We start from the raw sequence: 19,293 nt of genomic DNA, 5'->3' as shown, positions 1-19,293 counted from the left end.
TTCACCTATTTTACATTCATTATTTACAGTTACAATCAACAAACTCTCCATATGCTTTAAAATATTTCTTTCTTTGACAATTCCACACAACACACATCAGTGATTTCAGTGGGACACGCTCATTCTGAGAGTTCACACGTACATGCATATGATCTGAAACACACACACACTCGTGTCTTTCTGATGTGTACAAAATCTCAAACACTCGTATGGAATGCTGTGAGGGTGAACATGTATTCAGGATGCTGGTGTTGAAACAGAAATTCATTTGACCTGTTTGTATTGCTGGCCAAATATCTCATGCACACACTCAAACTGCACTAAAAAGTAAAAAAAAAAAAAAAAAACTAATTTACAGGTGTCTGATATGTCTAAAAAGTGACAAATAATATAGGTGATTTATTAGATGTGAATAGCAAGCATTTAGGTTTTTTACCTAAAAACTATAATTTATTCTAAAGTTTAAAAACCGCATTTGACGACTGATGTGCGTAAAAATCTCAAATACTTACTGTATGCATGAACTATCAAGGGTGAACATACTAGGTTAAAAAAGAAAACTACGAGTCTGAAAAAATGACAAGGCACATTGGAGCCAGGCATACTGTGTTTCCAAACGTGTCTGTCAGAGCAAGCTGAACAGCAGACACATGGTTTGTACTAACAGCATCATCAATGGTCTGATGAAGAAGAGGAAGAGGAAGGCTGTTCGGTGCACTCTAATCATGCCACGAGTCACAGTGCATTTTGGTCGCTCTCCGTGTTTCCCCAACTCGATAATTTCCCCTCAACTGGAGGGATTCGACTGTGCAAAACGCATAAACTACTGACATCTGAACTATTACTCATGAGTGACATTATGAATGTCAGATATTTGCTGTACTTTATGATCAACATTCACTTGCACTGATGCGAATACTTTGATTGAAGAGAACATCTGATTGTGCATTAGAAAGTGACGACCTTTCATTAAAAAGTTGGGTTGATGTAATATTCAGTGACAAGTAACATCATGAAACGACTTCGAAATGTTCTGTTTGTCTCCCCCTGGAGTGATCATAACTAACTGCATTTCATAGAGCAAGAGAATTTGTTACAAAATATAAATGCATTTAAACGCATCTTGAAAAGCTAGAACAGAAGACATTGACATGAATATAGGGACAAAATATCTTGTAATGAGTAAAAAAAAAAAAAAAATGCTTGTTATGCAGAAGTTAAATGTACATACATGTATGACGTCATATTGTTTCAATGGATGACATCATATAGGGCTTTTAGTTAAACTGTATTTTTAGGATAAAAAAAAAAAAAAAAAAAAATATATATATATATATATATATATATATATATATATATATATATATATATATATATATTTTTTTTTTTTTTTTTTTAAGCTAATCTAACTTCGACTTGTCAAGGCCACACACCTTTTATATTGGAGATACAGTTATATGGAATACAGTACTGAATTGTCAATCTGCATATGTTTGGCCTTTGGGTTTGTGACATCAACAGTGTCACGGTTCGGTCAGGAGTGACCGGAAGACCATCAATTTTTTACTCACATTGCACAGCAAAAGTAACAGTTTAGAAAAACATAAAACCAAGTTAGACAAGGCTAAAGCGATTCCAACGCAAAATACATCACCTCAAACGATTATCTTTCTGATAAAAGGAATATGATGCCTACTCTCACTCCCTGCCTTTCAAACTAAGGTGTATCAGGGACTAAGAGACGAGTGCAGCCGTGGCAAGGAGGAAATGTTTGATTGACAGCCTGCTGACCCCTTCTCCTCAGTAGTTGCGTGCAGAGCAGTGATCGGTGAGGAAGGCGGGGCTGAAGGAGGGGTTTAAAGTTGAGAGTCCGCCCCCAGGCTGTTGAGCTCCTCGGGCGAGTACTTCTCAGCCCCTGATGCTGTCTGGCGGAAACCTGCGGAGATTTCATCGAACGTCCGGCCCTTGGTCTCTGGAACTTTGAAGTAGGTGAAGATGAAGAAGCACAGTAGAAATACGGTGAAGATGATGAACACGTACGGCCCACAGAGCTCCTGTTAAAGCACAGAGAGAATAAAGTTAACCCAGCCAGATACAAACGTGTCTGTTTTCTTGAGATAATTATCCCTGGCCTCTTACCTCCACATACTGGAAGCCCATGCCCACGATAAAGTTCGCTGTCCAGTTGGAGAATCCAGCAACAGCAAAAGCAGAGGGTCTTGGGCCTTGACTGAACAGTTCTGCCACAATGAACCATGGGATGGGGCCCGGTCCGATCTCAAAGAAGGCCACGAATCCAAAGATTGCTATGATGCTAATGTAGGACATCCAGTCATACTTTTCCTGTTAGAGAGAAGGGCAATAAAGCCGTGAGATCAAATATATTATAAACCTTTAGACCTCAAGGATGACTATTTGCATGATTAGTAACTCTAAACATGGACACCATGGCAGTGAAATATTATTTACATACCAGCAAGGCAAGAGCGATGGTCATCAGTACAGCAGATCCAGCCATTCCCATCAGTCCCAAGAGGTGCAGAGACCTGCGGCCCGCTCGCTCTACCACAAACAGCTGTGTAACAATACCAGATCATATTAATATGATGCAAAACCACGATTAATACTTTCTCATCATTTAATAACTGTCTGAATGAATAATTATCAGAAGAGTCAGCAAAGTCTTAAAATGTAAACTAATTAACCTATTAACTTGTCACCCCGTCCCGTATACGGGACACCTACGTTGACTATACTATATTACAATCAAATCTAATCTAATCTTGACAAACTATATATCGTTGGAAAGGTCTAAGACTCCCAAATATATATTTTACCAATATGTTTTGTAAAAAATTATGTAGGAAAAGTAATAGATGAATTTATGACAAGAGTGCACCCTCAGAAATCTACATTACAAAAGGAGCTTTGACCTTTGTTTAAAAAAAAAGACTTCCTCGTTGCCTTTTTCTCTATCACATTTTAGAAATCATCAGAAGTTATATATCACTTGAAAACATTAAATCTCAAAATTCATCCTTCAAAACCCATTTTAAAATCAGACATTGCATTACCATGTAAATGGCACATCAAAATCATGTTGCAAAATGTTTTCAGTCATGAATTATTAAAATTTAGGTTTGTATCATGCACATTCATGTCTATCTTCAAAAACGTGTTAACAGTGACAGAGTGACAGTTAACAGGTTAAATGTAAATAAATTGTGTGTAAAAAAAATCAAATAATAATAAAGATTTAAATACATTTTATTACACTTTCGTTATGGATTTTATACATCATATATCAGAAATTTATAAAGAGTATATATAAATGAATGAAAATTCAATGTATGGCATTTATTTATTTTAAATATTTACTTAAAAAATATTAAATATCATACAATACCCATTACCTGGGCACATTTTCAGTTAGTTCAACACGGAGTGAATTTTGAGTGAAATTATGTAAAATAATAACAATGCTTAAATTGTAGTAAACGTAAATTCACTATTCGTTTGCGTTAGCAGCGCAAAAGGTTGTGGGTTTGATTCCCAGGGAACACATGTTGGCTAAAATTTTTAGCCTAAATGCACTAAGTCTACTAATATATATATATATATATATATATATATATATATATATATATATATATATATATATATATATATATATATATATATATATATATATATATACACACACACACACACACACACACACACACACACACACACACACACACACACACACACACATATATATATATATAATTAATAAAATATGCTATGTAAATAAATCAATAATTGTTGTATTCTGTTCATGCTGATGTCTGTTTGCATACCCATACTCACCGACACAACAGTGAAAGCTGTGTTGACGACTCCTGCTCCAACAGTGGCATAAACCGGCTGCTGCACACCGGCCCTCTCGAAGATCTTTGTGGAGTAGTAGAATACCTACACAACCATGTGTAAACACCAGTTAGTCATGAAAATCAAGTTTATATAAAAGGTACAGGCCCAAGGTTTGTCTTAGTTGTAGTAGTAAACGTGTGCGTGTGCAGGTGCTCACAGCATTGATTCCAGACAGCTGCTGGGACAGCTGCAGCATGATGGCTATAGCGATGGGCTGTCGGTAGAGCGGAGAGCGGAACAGTTCAGGAATGGTCACTTTCTTCTCTCTCTTCATCTGTCTGCTCTCCTCCTTCATCTCCTGCATGTCTGTGCTCACATCTGTGGTTCCACGCAGCTTTTTAAGCACTACAGGCAAATGAAAACATTAGTTTACACAGATGAAAACATTCCTACGCTGGATGAATGGAGATGTTTAGGTGCTGTGGGTCTGTGCTCACCTGCTCTGGCTTTGTCTTCCTCGTTGCGGATGATGAGGAGAAATCGTGGGCTTTCGGGGCAGAAGGGCAGTAAACAGCACTGCGCCAGGGCTGGGATAAAGGTAAAGCCAAGGAGGAACGGCCACATGGTGGCATTACCCATGACTACGTCCATACCAAAGATCTACAATACAATAAACGGCACATAAATATGGAGAAACACCCAAATGGTGACTAAAGCAGCAATAACTTCCCGAGTATGTATGTACCTGAGCCATTAGGATGCCAACAACAATTCCCAGCTGATGAAGGGTGCCCAGGGCTCCTCTGAGGGCTGTGGGGGACACTTCACCCACATATATGGGCACAAAGCCAGTGGTCAGACCGGAGTAAAGGCCCACCACGAACCGCCCAATAATGAGCATCTCCCAGGATGCCCCAATCTTAGAGAAGCCCATCAGTGCTGCAGCGACAAAAGCCAGGACATTGGCCATGAGCATGGAGTTCCTCCTGAAATGAGAAAAATAGAACGAGATTTAGAATACAACATTAACATCAACAGAAACAAGGAATTATACAAGGAAAAGTATACAAGGAATTTTAAAAATGTAAAAGACAATGCCATAGTTAATGTTAAAACAATATCAGTGGTTACAACTGTATTTCACCTTCCAAAGCGGTTGACGAACAGCCCGACGGAGAAGGATCCAATGATGCCACCCACAGAGAAGATGGCCACAGACAGAGACCACAGGGTAGTCAAGGTTGTTTTTGAGATGCTTTCCTTATATCGATCAAACCATGTCTCATTGAGGAAGTTCTCAATGATCTACAAGACAAATACAGTCACTTATTACCAAGGTTGATATAGTTACTAAAACTGAGACTTCCTTGAAATAAGACAAATGTTTACTCATTTTATTTTAGTTTAAGATGATTTTTTTAAATTGCAAAAACTATATAGGACTTTACAGGAAAACAAAAATATACAGGGATATACAGAGGGGGGGGGAAACACTACTAACAACAAAATTACAAACAACAAAAAGAAAAAGAAAATGGAAAATATAAAACTAAAAACTGATTCAAAATATGAAAAAAACATGACTGCTTATGACTGCACATAATTTACAGCAAAAACCTATTCTTTATATATTATATAGTTATTGTTATAATTCTGACAATGTAGTTAAGAGGTTTTGTTTTTGTTAATAAAAATCTGAGAGCAAAACATCAAAATTTGAATCATCAAAAAATTGTTTAAATCACATAAAGTATTCTGACTCTTAATCATTAAAGTGTGACTCTTAATATATATATATATATATATATATATATATATATATATATATATATATATATATATATATATATATATATATATTAATTTTTAATTGTAAATTTAATTCTTTACTTTTTATTTATTTATTTTACGTCAAGACTAACATATTAACAAAATGTAAGTTCTGGAGATTATTGTTGTACTGAGCACTTGTGTCCAGCAGGTGGCACGGTCTCGTTCAGTGTTAGGTAACAAGGTTTTATGATGGAAACCGAGACCCATGGAGAGAGTCCGATTTCTCTGGGATCTTTGCGTCCCTGTGACTGTCTGCTGTGGAGTTAAAAGGAATGTCCCCCAGTAAGATTCAAGCTGCGTTATTAAGGGTAAGAAATTAAGTTTGTTCTGTATAATCCGTTGGCTCATTGAGGTCAGGAAGCCAGTTCTCTGTACTACTTCCTGTCTCTCCTTTCTCGTCATCAGCTGTCTGACACCTTAATTATGCAAAAAGCCCTCCAGCACACCAGCATGACTAATATCATTCATGGTTAAAGTCATGTGCCTCAAGGTCATTATACAAACCTGTTACGCAACACCTATTTGTTTGTTTTTATAGATTCACTATTAGAGTTGTCCACAGTCCCAATCCACTGCCAGTGTATGAAAAAAGAAAGCCAAATGGGTTTGGAAAAACAATGAGAGTGACAAACAGATAAAATTGTTCATTCTGATGAGACCTTTAAAGGATTATTATCCGAATGTATTCCTGCATTGAGGAGTGCAGAAAGCTACACCCGGTCAGAAATAATACAGCCTATTCATTGAGGAGTTTCACGCTAGATAGTGCATTATAACACAGTATAGTCTTGCTGATTTGCGAGTGCAGTCTCAGTAAGGGACTGTGGACAACGGCAGTAATCTTATCGAAGCGATTATTTATAGAGAGGGTCTGCGTCAGACCCACACCCACACATCTTACTCCTACTAAGGCATCAGCACAGCCCTATCTCATTTGCTAAAACCATTTACATCCTAGTTTAACAAATGTCTGAACAAGCTGTGCTATTTGTGTGAGACAGTTAGTCACTTATTATTTAACAAATGTAAATTGCCTTATAATATGTGAATGAAAGGCAAAATCTCTCCGAGGAGATGTATAGAGTAACTCTGCAGTGCCTCTGGAGTTTAGGACAGGAGACATTTGTGTTATGTTGATGTGCGTGTGTCTACTGACAGACATGGATTTGGAAACAGCTGCAGCAGTACAGACTGAGTGAAGGGGCAGCTTTTGATAATGTCAAAGTTCAAAGGCACACCTGGGATACTGGGGTGAACAGAGTTTGTGCATGTGTTCGTATGTGCTCGTCACTCACCTTTTGCGGGGCATTGATGACACCCGTGTTGTAGCCGAACTGAAGGGAGCCGATCACAGCCGTCCCGACAGTCAGCATCAGCGGCAAGGTCAGTTGCTGTTGAGGGAAGAATATAACAGAGTGAGTCATTTGTGCTACTCAATTAATTATTTTGAATCTCCATCATCTCTCAATGTCCAATATAGCTCTATTAAACTCAGGACAAAAGTGAAGATTGGCCAGACCTGACTGCAATAATCTGAACTATTCTCAGAGGAGTGGCGACCTATTGTTTGACATTCTGATAAGTGTCATGGTAGCTGTAGAGCTTGTTTTTATTCTGTACTTCCTTAAAATTGAAAAACAGCACATCATTTTAGCCAAACTGTGCTAACTGCTAGGCTACCGCTCAGATGACAACGGTTGTCTCACAGCTGTTTGAGAGTCTTTTGTCCGAAAGATTAAAAAAGAACCATATACATATTTATTCTCCAGTATTCTCAAAAGAATTCTATTGTTTCAAATTCCAGCATCACCCCCTACCTGGAGGACTTTAAAGATTTGTGTTGTGCAAAATGCCAAGCATTTCCTTTGCTTTTTAATACAATAGAAGTATTCACTCGCACGGATGCCCTACTGAGAGGTTTTGTTTATATGTCTGAAGATTTGGAAGATTTATTTTAATAAATTTTTAAGGGAAGTGCTCAGAGAATAAATAACTTTCCTCATTCCTACGGGGGGGGGGGGGGGGGGGAACAAGCTGAATTAGATTTGTTTTCAGACTGGTTGGTTTAAAAATGACTGGACAAAATGTGCTGAAATATGTTTGCAACCCAGGAAACTTTGAGGGTAAAAGGGAACTGAAAGTTCATTAAATCAGTATCGTCTGATAATGCAATGCTACTTAGTCATTCGTGAGTAAATCAAATTATATTATAATAAAAATAATAATAAAGAATAAGAATACAAGAAAAAAAACATTATTGATACAAATAAGATTTTTTTTTACAAATGTGATTTAGGATTTAATATTGTCATTAACTTAAGCAAATAATTTACTTACTACAAAAAAACAGAGGAGGTTTAATTATCATGAAAATACATGTCACAGTGCAAAGATGGAGTCTTCAGGTACAGAAATAGCTTTTTATTTTCTTATGAAAAATATAATTACCTATTTTTAGAGGTAAAATTTGACTGGGAAATGAAAGGGTTCACATGATTCAGTCTCTTACTATATTTGTTTCAACATTATCAACCCAAGTTTGGGTGAAATGACATTAGAGCGATGCTGTGCCTCTTGACCTGAAACAAACTGTTCCTGCAAACTACAAAGACTGAACCCGAACTTGTGAAAGTCTATGATGCAAGTCTATTAGACTACCTATTATACAAAAACAAAAATCACTGGATTGGATTATTCACATGGAGAGGATCTCGGATGGACATTTTCTTCCACATGGTAAACCATCCACATCTTTAAAACAACATCATCTAAAGCTTGCTGTTTAGTTTCCTGTTTAAAAGCCACTTGACCCATAAGCCAAGCCTTTAACAGCTTTGAAAATATGAATGTCTGATTACAAACTCACGCTCAAATACTGTTGTTGCATCACTGATACATACAGAACTCATAAAGAGCCTCGAGCACTCCTTAAAATAAAGTTTACTCAAACCTGAAAGACATAGCATCAACAGGTTCTACACTTTTTGTATTCTTTTTAAGGAAATCAACCTAAAAAGTAATTACTTAAGAATTTTAGAGTCTAAATTTGAAAATGGGATCTGTTAAAGTTCTCTGATTCATTTAAAAAGCTAAAAGAACTCTAAAAAGAAGCTTTAAATGTCAGGCTGTTCTTATTCGAGCTAGCATTTAGCATGCTAGATGAGACTATAAACAGAAAATAAACTGAAAATTTTTAAAGCTTGTATTCCACTTTTTTTTAAGTGATGAGAAAGCAGTTGTTGACTCCTTTCATTTGCACACGCATGCATATTGTGTACACTCCTCTGCACAAGACACAAGAGCTTACAGGAGGAGTGAAGTGGACACACCCCTACACTTCATGTTGGTGTACAGAGCCTGCAGTTCAACAGAGGTCATGACTGTGCTGTTTAACCAGCCCTGAAACAGGAAGCCAAATACACACAATCACAAAACCTCTAGGAGGTTTTTCAATATTCATTCTGTAGTTTAAATGAAGTCAGAATCACACGCATCGGAACATGTTAACCAAGCCAAGGCCGCACAAATGAAAAGGCAACAAACAGTAGCCTCGTCACAACTGACTTCATTCAGGAGTTAACTACATCCTTCCTGCTATTGAAACATTAGTTCTGATGGCAAACACAACTCAGAACAGATGCAGGGAGAGGGTCTGTATCTCTTTAAGAAAGATGAAACCTCGAATTATGAAAGATTTGGCCCTCGGTCTCACTTGAGGGTAGGGTGTTGGTTTGGCTATGAAACCTTTCTCTTGAGATTCCTTCCTTTACCCTATACTACTACGCAGACATGCCTAGTTACACACTGAATACCTGTAACTACATGAACACGGAGTAAAAAGATATATAAAGTCAGCCTGTCCCTCTCCACAAAATATATTAATGTGTGTTTTACTTGGACAATTTTGTAAAAGTTATAATGGTTAATGGTTTAGGTGCTACATATGAAAATAATTTTAGCTTTGTCATTCTGAATTCATGCCACTCACACCATAAACAGTCACACCTTTCTGCTGATACACATACTGATAGTTGACTGGGACACATATTTTGCCTCAAGGCTTTCATTCTATGTAAGTGTATTATATTGAGGTTAGGGCAAAGTTAGGACTTATTTTCGCTGTTCAAATAATAAGAGTGAAAATTAACTATTTTAAATGTCACCATTGCATAAAATAATAAAGTGAGAAGAAGATTACATGAACAGTAGAGGCAAAATAACTTGTTCATTCCTGTAGAAAAAAATGCAAACACAATTTTCCACAACAGGCAACTGGATGCTGGCTCTGTTGTAGCAACCAAACTGGCATGCAAATAAACCTCGCTATTCATTGAGACATTTTTCTGGGGGGGGGGGGGGGGGGGGCTCTGAGTTACATAACATTTGAACTGATCTTCGCATTCCTTAAGACATTTAACGCCTTAGATTCTAGACTACAGCTGATGCTGAAGCTGGGTTAAAATTGCTTTGATTAAATTTTTTTATACATTGTATTTTACATGAAAAAAAATTGAATTATACGTTTTATTTTGATTTAATTTTACCCTCTCAAAAAAGTGTGTCTTTGAGTGCGAAAATAAAACGAGGTTTAGTAAATAAATCCACGGAATGCCAAACTGCGAGACAACTATGTATTACATAGACAATACCAGACAAATGAAAGATCACACAGCAGCAACTTAAATGCAAGACAAATAAGGGCCATAACGATGAATACCCGTGTAAATTAAATGAATTACCGTGACAACTAAAGAGTGGCGGGAAAACTGAACAATAGGAAGACATGGGACTGAAGAAAACCAATGACAAGTCCATGAAAACACAACTAAGTCCAGGATAAAACTAAACAGAACTGTGACATAACGCCCCCTCCTGGAAGGCGCGACCTTGCGCCGCTGATGAAGAGGTAAGGAAGGGATGGTGGGGGCTTTGGAGGAGTGTGAGGAGTTGGAGAAGGGCTGGAAAGGAGGAGCAGGCAGAGGGGTGGTGAGAATAGGCAGGCAGATAGGCAGAAACTCCATGGTGGCACAGATGGAGGGATAGGGCTGGGCAATATAACAATATTTAAAATACATCGAGATATTTTTTAAACACAATATGGATTTTGACATATCGTATATATCGATATAGTGTTTTTATTTAATTCTGATTCCGCCACTTTGCTTGTTTGCCTTCTCTGTGTTGTGTTCGCCCCCGCCTCCTTGATTTTGTTCCCCCTCCACTCGCATGTTTTCTCATTGAACATGGCGTCATCCGCAACCACCCCGGAACTAGTCTCAAAAAAAGGGCAATTGTATCCATTATATGGAGATACTTCGGTTTTAAGGCGTCGGACAAACAGCAGGCAGATGTCTACTGTAGGGCCCTATGATTTTCCGCAATGCAGAAAACACATTTGTCAAATTTTGAATTAATTAATCAAAAGTAGGTCATTGCACTCACATCAAATCGCGATATGGACTAATATCTGTAAATACATTTATGGTGGGAGCAACCATAGGAGCATTGATGGGAGTTGTGGCCCGATGTTGCAGCCCCAGAATTCAGCAAGAATGACGGAGTCTATGGAGGAAGGAGCCTAGGTGTTTTCCGCATGGCCGACAACATCTGCAGGATGACCGAAGGAGACAGAGCTGATGTGAGGGGATCCCAGGGCAACGACAGAGAGTTTATGGAACCAAGCGACAACGCTGGCACTAAAAACCTAGGTGGAGCCGTGGTGACGAGCATCCGAGGTGGCGCCTGAGTGCCCGAGGAATAAGGCTGAGCTGGTGTGACCGAGGACTGAGGTGTAGTCATAGGGAAGGAGGAGCACACCGAAGCCGTAGGGGTGGAGAGACAGATCACAGCGGAGGGCTTGTAATTCCGTGGCACAGGCAGAGGGATGACTGAACAAGGTGGATACGGAGGGACAATGGAACCCAGTGAAGTCGTAAGGCTGAGGGTCTCTGGTGGATCCGAGGGAGGGAGGAGCCATGGTGAAACCGAAAGGTTGACGGGCCAAGGTGGATGGAAGGGATCAGAGGCCAGAGGCGGAGCCAAAAGATCCACTGACTCAACCGAGGCTGATGACTGCATGACCTGAGGCTTTACGTCCATGCAAGCCATCACTAGGGAAGACAAAGGGCTGCAGGCATCCAGCTGAGGAAGGGCTGGAGGACTGGCTGGGATTGGTGGTGGTCGTAGGAGAGTGAGGTTGGCTGGGATCCCAAATAATAATTTGCAGTTCATACCGGATGAAGAATCAGTCTTAGTGCTGGCTAAAACTGGTGGTGATGAAGAAAGTGTAGCAATATCAGGGTGGGGTAGGGTGGGAAGCAGTGCCTCTGTGTCCCAGACAATGAGCCAATCCTCCCCAGAATCAATGTCCACCAAAATTCCCACAGGGACGGCTGTTGCCGGCTCTCACCCCTGGTCAGACTTACATAGGGGCTTCGGCTCTTGTGAGAGGTTTTGGTGGGCTGTGCTCTGGGTCTGAGTTTGTGATGCCTGTGTGATTGGACGAGGCTGTTATCATCCTCCACTTCACCCACTGTGAACCTGGATCCATATGTCCACAGCGCAAAGTTAATAAGACTCAAGGGTCCAGCTGCGAGCATCGCGGGGCATGACAAAGCAGAGATCTTCATCCAGTCCACACCTAAATTCCTCCATTAGACAGACATCATCACAGGTGGCAAGATGGCAGATGTCGAGGAACTCCTCCACGTACACAGTTCCAAGACTCTACCTTGCTGGAACACAAACACTGTTCCTCCTTCCAGTAACTTGTTACCCCACGTAGGGGCAACATTAAAGGAAGCAATGTCCATTGTTCTTCTCATTCTTTTGGGTCTGGTATTCTGTCACGAATATTCCAAGAATGAAGACAATGGTGAAAAGTAAACTAGGTTTATTAAATAAAGCCACAGAATGACAAACTGCGAAACAGCTGTGTATTACACAGACAATTCCAGACAAATGCAAGATCATACAGCAGCAACTTAAATGCAAGACAAGTAAAGGCCATAACGATGAACAACAAAGTAAATTAAATGAATTACCATGACAACAAGACAAGAGTGGTGGGAAAACTGAACAAAAGGAAGTCACGTGATCATGATCAAGTCCATGAAAACACAACTAAGTCCAGGATGAAACTAAACAGAACCATGACAATAGCCTCAATAACATTAATACCAGTAGCGTGAGGATCTGTGCGTTTAGTTAAACAAACAACAAAAAAAAAGTATCTTGTAGCATGTTTTGTAGCAAAAGTATCATGAAATAAAGCCACAACAACACATCTATCTCTGATCAGGTAAAGAACACAATAAACTACATACTAAGGGTATAACAGTACACCTATTCTTACAGAAAATCTGTAAGAAAATCAAACTAAAATCAAACTTCCTGAGCGCAAGGAATTGTAGCTAGATTATTAATTTTATTTTATTTAAACGTAACATTGTCCTAAAATAGTTTTTTCAACGTGTACCACTTGCATAAACACTGCATCCGTAGGCAATATTATTCGTAGGGGTTGCCATTGTTGTTTCGCTTGCTGTGTGATGTCATAACTCGGAGTACATCGATCTAGTACGAGTTCACGGGTGGGAAGTCACGGGTTTGACTGCCATTCCAGTGCACTTTCACGGGATTAAGGTTGGAAAAACACGGGTTATGGGTTGCCTGGAACACGGCATAAGTCTTTTGTTATTTTAATTGTGATGACTTTTTGCTCACATTTAACAAAAACCCACCAATTCATGATTTCAAATTAGAAACAAATTTGAAAATGATGACATGCCAATCAGCTAATCAACTAAAGTCTTCAAAATGGTCTCTGACAATCATTGACACCCTTCACAAGGAACATAGGTCCCAAAAATTAATTGCCAATAAGCTGGCTGTTCACAGAGTGATGTGCATGTTAACAAAGCTGAAAAGGGTAAAAAAAAAAAAAAAAAAAAATAGTGTGGAAGAAAAAGATGCACAACCAACCGAGAGAACCGCAGCCTTATGAGGATTGTCTAGCAAACTGGATTCAAGAATTTAAGTAAACTTCACAAGGAATGGACTGATGCTGGGGTCAAGGCATCAAGAGAAAGATTTCTTTAGAATCCCTAGTGGATTGGCTACAGTTGTCGTATTCCTCTTATTAAGCCACTCTTGTACCACAGACAATGTCAGAGGCGTCTTCCCAGGGCTAAGGACAAGAAGAACTGGACTGTTGCCCAGTGGTCCAAAGTCCTCTTTTCAGATGAGAGCAAGTTTTGTATTTCATTTGGAAACCAAGGTCCTAGAATCTGGAGGAAGGGTGAAGAAGTTCATAGCCCAAGTTGCTTGTGTCCAGTGTTGTCTGTGATGATTTGGGGTGCAATGTCATCTGCTGTTGGTCCATTGTGTTTTTGGAAAACCAAAGTCACCGCACCCATTTACAAAGAAATTTTGGAGCACTTCATGCTTCCTTCTGCTAACCAGCTTTTTGAAGATGCCGATTTCATTTCCTCAGCAGTGCCACAAACTGATCACTTCCATGCCATCCCGAATTGAGCCAGTAATTAAAGCAAAATGAGCCCCTACCAAGTATTGAGTAGATGTACAGAAAATGAACATACTTTCCAGAAGGCCAACAATTCACTAAAAAAATTTTTTTTATTGGTCTTATGAAGTATTCTAATTTGTTGAGAAGGAATTGGTCGGGTTTTGATAAATGTAGGCCAAAAAGAACCAAAGGTTTAAACGACTTCTATTTTTTCATTTATTATGCAATTGTGTGTGTGTTTGTTTGTGTGTGTGTGTATATATGTATATGTATATGTATATGTATATATATATATACACACACACATATATATATATATATATATATCTATCTGTATATCATAGCTTTACTTACTCTGCACTTTTATGTATATAAAACACTATATTCTTGCACTTCTGGTTAGATGCTAACTCCATTTCATTAGCTCTGTACTTGTACTCTGCATAATGACAATAAAGTTGAATCTAATCTAATCTAATCTAATATATATATATATATATATATATATATATATATATATATATATATATATATATATATATATATATATATGCGTGTGTGTGTGTGTAAAGCCCTCTAACACTAGCTTGTTCTATTCGGTTTTGTTTTTATTTATTTAATTATCTAAAAACCCATGCTACGTGTACTGTGTTAAACTAACTGAGACTTGTTATAGCACTTAGTGCATTGCTCTTTTTGTTGTTTTTGATTGCTTCCACTGTCCTCATTTGTAAGTCGCTGTTAGTGATGTCTTAATTATGTAATGTATACGTTTAAAGAAATACATTATGTAACAAGTTGAAACAACACAGAACAGGACACAGTGCAGGATTTTGCCAGAAATGCATTCATAGCCGATGAGAATATTAAAATATATTATGCCTGCCGGACAAGCTTTGTTTGTTCTCCCAATAAACTATGGCACAACGATTCCCATCATAACTTCAATAACATTATTATAAGCTGAACTAATCATTGTCTGTGCTGGCACTTACTGTCAATTCACCCATTTATTCTTCTATTTATTTAATGGTTAATTAATAATCATGTGTAACACACCTATGTTCATCTAGTTCGAACTTGTTCATTTGTCTGGTCTGGGTTAAACGTTTAGATTTTATCGGACTACTAAAACTTTTCAACACAATATTTTGTGCATTCTACATTATTTCTTACTTAAAGAAAGAAATATAGTTTTAAACAATGAAACAATAAATATACTGTTTAAAGTATTAGAACACTTTCTTGCTGGCAAACTTGATGTGTCAATGGGGAACTAACTTGCCACTAAAAATCACTCAAATCAACTGGGACTATTGGTGAGAAGGTATATTAGATCTGAAAAATCCAGCATTTGTCATGTCACTTTGGTTTGGCATTCCTATAACATTTTAACGAATTTAGTCAAATTAAGTGTCCAAATATATTTTGAACCAATTAATGATGAATATAGGCCTGCAAGATGAGGAAGATAAGCTGTCTGGTTCGTATTCAAGGAGAAGAGCCAGCAACAAAGATCTCTCTCTTTCTGCCTCTCTCTGAGGTGATGCTCTGACTGGCACGTCCTCTTTCTCAAGCAGCATCTACTTCTGTTAAGTCTGGGAGTCACTCCACTAATATCATGGTTTCACATAAGCCACTCACGACTACACTGAATTACTTTTACATACTGCAACACATAGATTTCTGTATTTTTTTGTCAGTGCTAACAATGCTATCCTTCACTGGAATGGGGCCACTCAAGGATTTAACCCTGCTGTATTAAAAACAATATTACATAACCTACAGTAAATGACCTCAAGCAAAAACTTTGCCATCTCTTTTAAATGTCTGGTATTAACAATAACTCCGCACCGATTCGCTCCTTGATTTTTCAAGGAAATAAATTACCTTACTAGAATTCTATCATACCATAATCCGATTCCGCTTAAAAATGCCTTTATTAGCACCCATTAGGCTGAAAGGACATTGACAGGGAAGTACATACAAGAGACGCAGTCATGCAGGGGTGAATAAGAAAATGAGACCGACCTGAGAGAGTGAAATAGAATTAAGTCTTTTGACAGTCTGCTTTAGGTTTAATCCTTAATCAAAAGCATTAAATGTCATTCCAAAAATCTTAATTTCCGCTAAAAGCTTGTTAGTTCTGCTTGATACAGTACAGGTCAACTGTACACCTGCCCCCAATTACTTGATTTTAAGTTTGTTCTGGTGCTCAGCAGTCATTTTTCAACAGCTTGAAGAGATTAGATCAAATAACATGTTTTGAACCATATCTGAAATCTGAATAACACTGCTTTCGTACAAAGTATATGATGGTAAAGATATCAAATCACATCTCAAATTAATGTCTTTCTAACTCGGATGCCTTAATCTGGTTGGTTTAATGTTTTTTAGCCAATAATATCCCACAGTCTTATGCATGCAGTTCAGTGAATGGAAGAATTAAAAGAATGAAATTCTTAAATTATCAGATCTTTACCTGGAAATAATCTTTGTTTAGTCATTAAATATTTGCTTGGTTATCTAGAATGCCTTGTAGATCATTAGATACGACATTGTGCCTGGGAAGTCTGTATGAAACAAATTTCCTGGTGAGATACATTCATAAAAGCAAAAATGCTTCCTTCAATTTAGAACACAACCACGGTATCTGGGGAAAAAGTAGTAGAAAATAAATAGATAGAATGACAAAGTTGTCCTCCTACACAAATAATAGAAACCTGACAGGTGAGTGACAGGTGTGGTACTGCTGTCTATTCATACAAGAGAGTGATAAATGTACATTAAATGTCTAAGCAAGTTTTCTATGGTCGGTTGTAATATCTAAAACCTTCCCATCAAGCCTACGTTCTTCACATGTTGTTTAATATCAGAAGCTGGTTTGGTATGAAAAGACTAAGCACGAGGGATGTCTTAACAAACAACAATGCGTGTGCATGTTTCTCTGGCATTAGAGAGGCACGCAAGTGTGCACGTTGAATGAACAGCCCTGTACAACACAGGCAATATACTAGGCAGTGTGCTGGGAATGGGTCAAGAACACGACCTTACTGGCGGGGTTATATTAAATGTTCCCTAGCTTGAAGCCAGTTGTAGCTCTCCTTTCCCTAGAGACATCTCCATTGTTTCCAGCACGTCAACCAAACACTAGACTACAACATAAAACAGCTGAATTTATTTCTTAATACTTTAGGTCTAATTTAACTAAAGAAACTTGCTACATTTACTATAAAACCAATGCATTTCAGTCATCTTCAATTCTAAAGCATCTCAATTTTTTTTTTCTTCTATGGTTTGCTTTATCATGAAAAAAGAACAAATAAAACCCTCAAGATCATGTAAAGATACTGAGTGCAGGAAGACTGACAAGACACTTGATCTATCATGGGTTATCATTATGCAGCAGTGGTTAGGTTAGCCATGTATAACAGCCTACTAGTCACGTATGAGTCTCTAGATCTAGCAGTGTTAGTCACTAGTTTGGATGGTGCCCAAAATAAAGCCAGAGATGCCTTCAAATTAAAACATTATTATCAATTTTAAGGTGAATTTTAAGATGAATTTAGTCAAGAAATGCAAAATGCAAACCAATGTATTATATAGAAAATAGTATATTTTTGATTTTTATAATGTTGTAATAAATGGTAATATTGTGTGTAAACCCAAAAATGCCAACAAAGTACTTGAAATTAAAGAAAAGAAAAAAGTAAAGTAAAACAAAAGAAAAAAAAAGAAAAGCGCTGGCCACTGATGGATTAAAGTAGGCACGTACACCACGGATCTCTGTCTGTGTGAAAACCCAGTATGTTACCTACAAAGACAGCACTTTAGGGCATCACAGGCGCCACCACTGATACCTAAAGATGTCTTAACAGGCAGCTCATTGTGCTACAGAGACGTAGCCAGAAAACGCGCTGCCCACAATTGCTGTCTATGTAGGCAGCTTAACTGGTTTTTAGAACACAGCCTTTGTCTTCAAACAAACGAGTTCCATGTATTGACTGATTAATTTCGACCCACACCTACTAGTATTTAGGACACTAACGCGTTGATAAGTGTTCATCACAACTCTCTTACCCACCTGACAGCTCTCGTCACGTGGTACGGGTTTATTTTGGCTTTTTTTTTGTCACGTAACTTGTTTGTCAACTTTTTTAGAGTTCGAGATTAAGGCTCGCGAACAACCGAACAACCAAACTACACAGAAATACCATTACAGACAAATAACATTTTCCACATAATGTCTTGTTAGGATATAATATGAAATAAACAAAGTTTTTTTGTTTGTTTTTGCGTTACCTTTCCGTCCCCCATCACGTCTTGTCAAATGTTCGATGTCGTCTCGACGTACGTTGACTCGGTTGAAATTTCGCCCTTTTCCCACGGTTTTCCTCAGAATTCGACTTTTAAATAAAATGAACGATAAAAAACTATAAATAAATAAATATAGCTTCGCCAAGTACGGTGTAGCTTAAAAGGGAGACCTAGTAAATGCCTTCAGATGCCTCTCTTCAACCACTTCTGACAGCTCCCTAAGTTCTTAAATAAGTTTATTTCTCCCCCTTTTTCTTATCTGGTCTATTTTAACAAAACTAAACTTATCAGCTCGGCCCGGTGAGTCTGAGATGCCGCCTGTGTTGACCGGGTATATGTATGACGCAACAAACTCGGGTGTGATGTGGGCTGGACGGGAATAGTGATCTGTGATTGGCTCATACCGAATGCGTAAAAGAGCGTGCAGAACTAACGTTACACATCAAGAATCATTCTTTTATAATAATAACTATAGTACGCTTCTGTTTTTAAAACGTATAAGAGTTAGCATGCCCTTGGAGAATGCAGTCAGTATTTCTGATAATATTTTAGTTTTACATTTTTTGTTTATTTTATTATCATTATTTTACAAACAACTGCATTTTAAAAACTCTTGATACAAACTTCATCAATATCCACTAAGCCACGATTCAGCAGTGTTAAAAATATGCTCTCATTAATGTTGAGTTGCGTTTCATAATAAGATTTTTATAACTTAATAGACTAGAATAATATATAGAACAAAAATAATTGTGTGGCAT

At 37.9% G+C, this 19,293-nt stretch overlaps 1 protein-coding gene across 1 annotated transcript; it reads right to left on the bottom strand.

The window, feature by feature from the left end:
- Nucleotides 1-1,395: 1,395 nt before the first annotated feature.
- LOC113102279 (solute carrier family 2, facilitated glucose transporter member 1-like) lies at nt 1,396-18,875 on the bottom strand. The gene is made up of 10 exons (XM_026265785.1): nt 18,518-18,875; nt 6,984-7,079; nt 5,000-5,160; nt 4,601-4,841; nt 4,353-4,515; nt 4,073-4,260; nt 3,853-3,957; nt 2,474-2,575; nt 2,140-2,343; nt 1,396-2,054 (listed from the first exon to the last, which is right to left on the bottom strand). Exons 1-10 carry the CDS (start codon nt 18,530-18,532, stop codon nt 1,857-1,859), a joined length of 1,473 nt encoding a protein of 490 aa, XP_026121570.1. The 5' UTR covers nt 18,533-18,875; the 3' UTR covers nt 1,396-1,856.
- Between the last annotated feature and the right edge of the window lie 418 nt (nt 18,876-19,293).

This window comes from Carassius auratus, chromosome 6 (genome assembly GCF_003368295.1).
Source record: "Carassius auratus strain Wakin chromosome 6, ASM336829v1, whole genome shotgun sequence".
In the NCBI taxonomy this organism is placed as follows: domain Eukaryota; kingdom Metazoa; phylum Chordata; class Actinopteri; order Cypriniformes; family Cyprinidae; genus Carassius; species Carassius auratus.
This window is presented reverse-complemented; position numbering and strand designations above follow the sequence as displayed.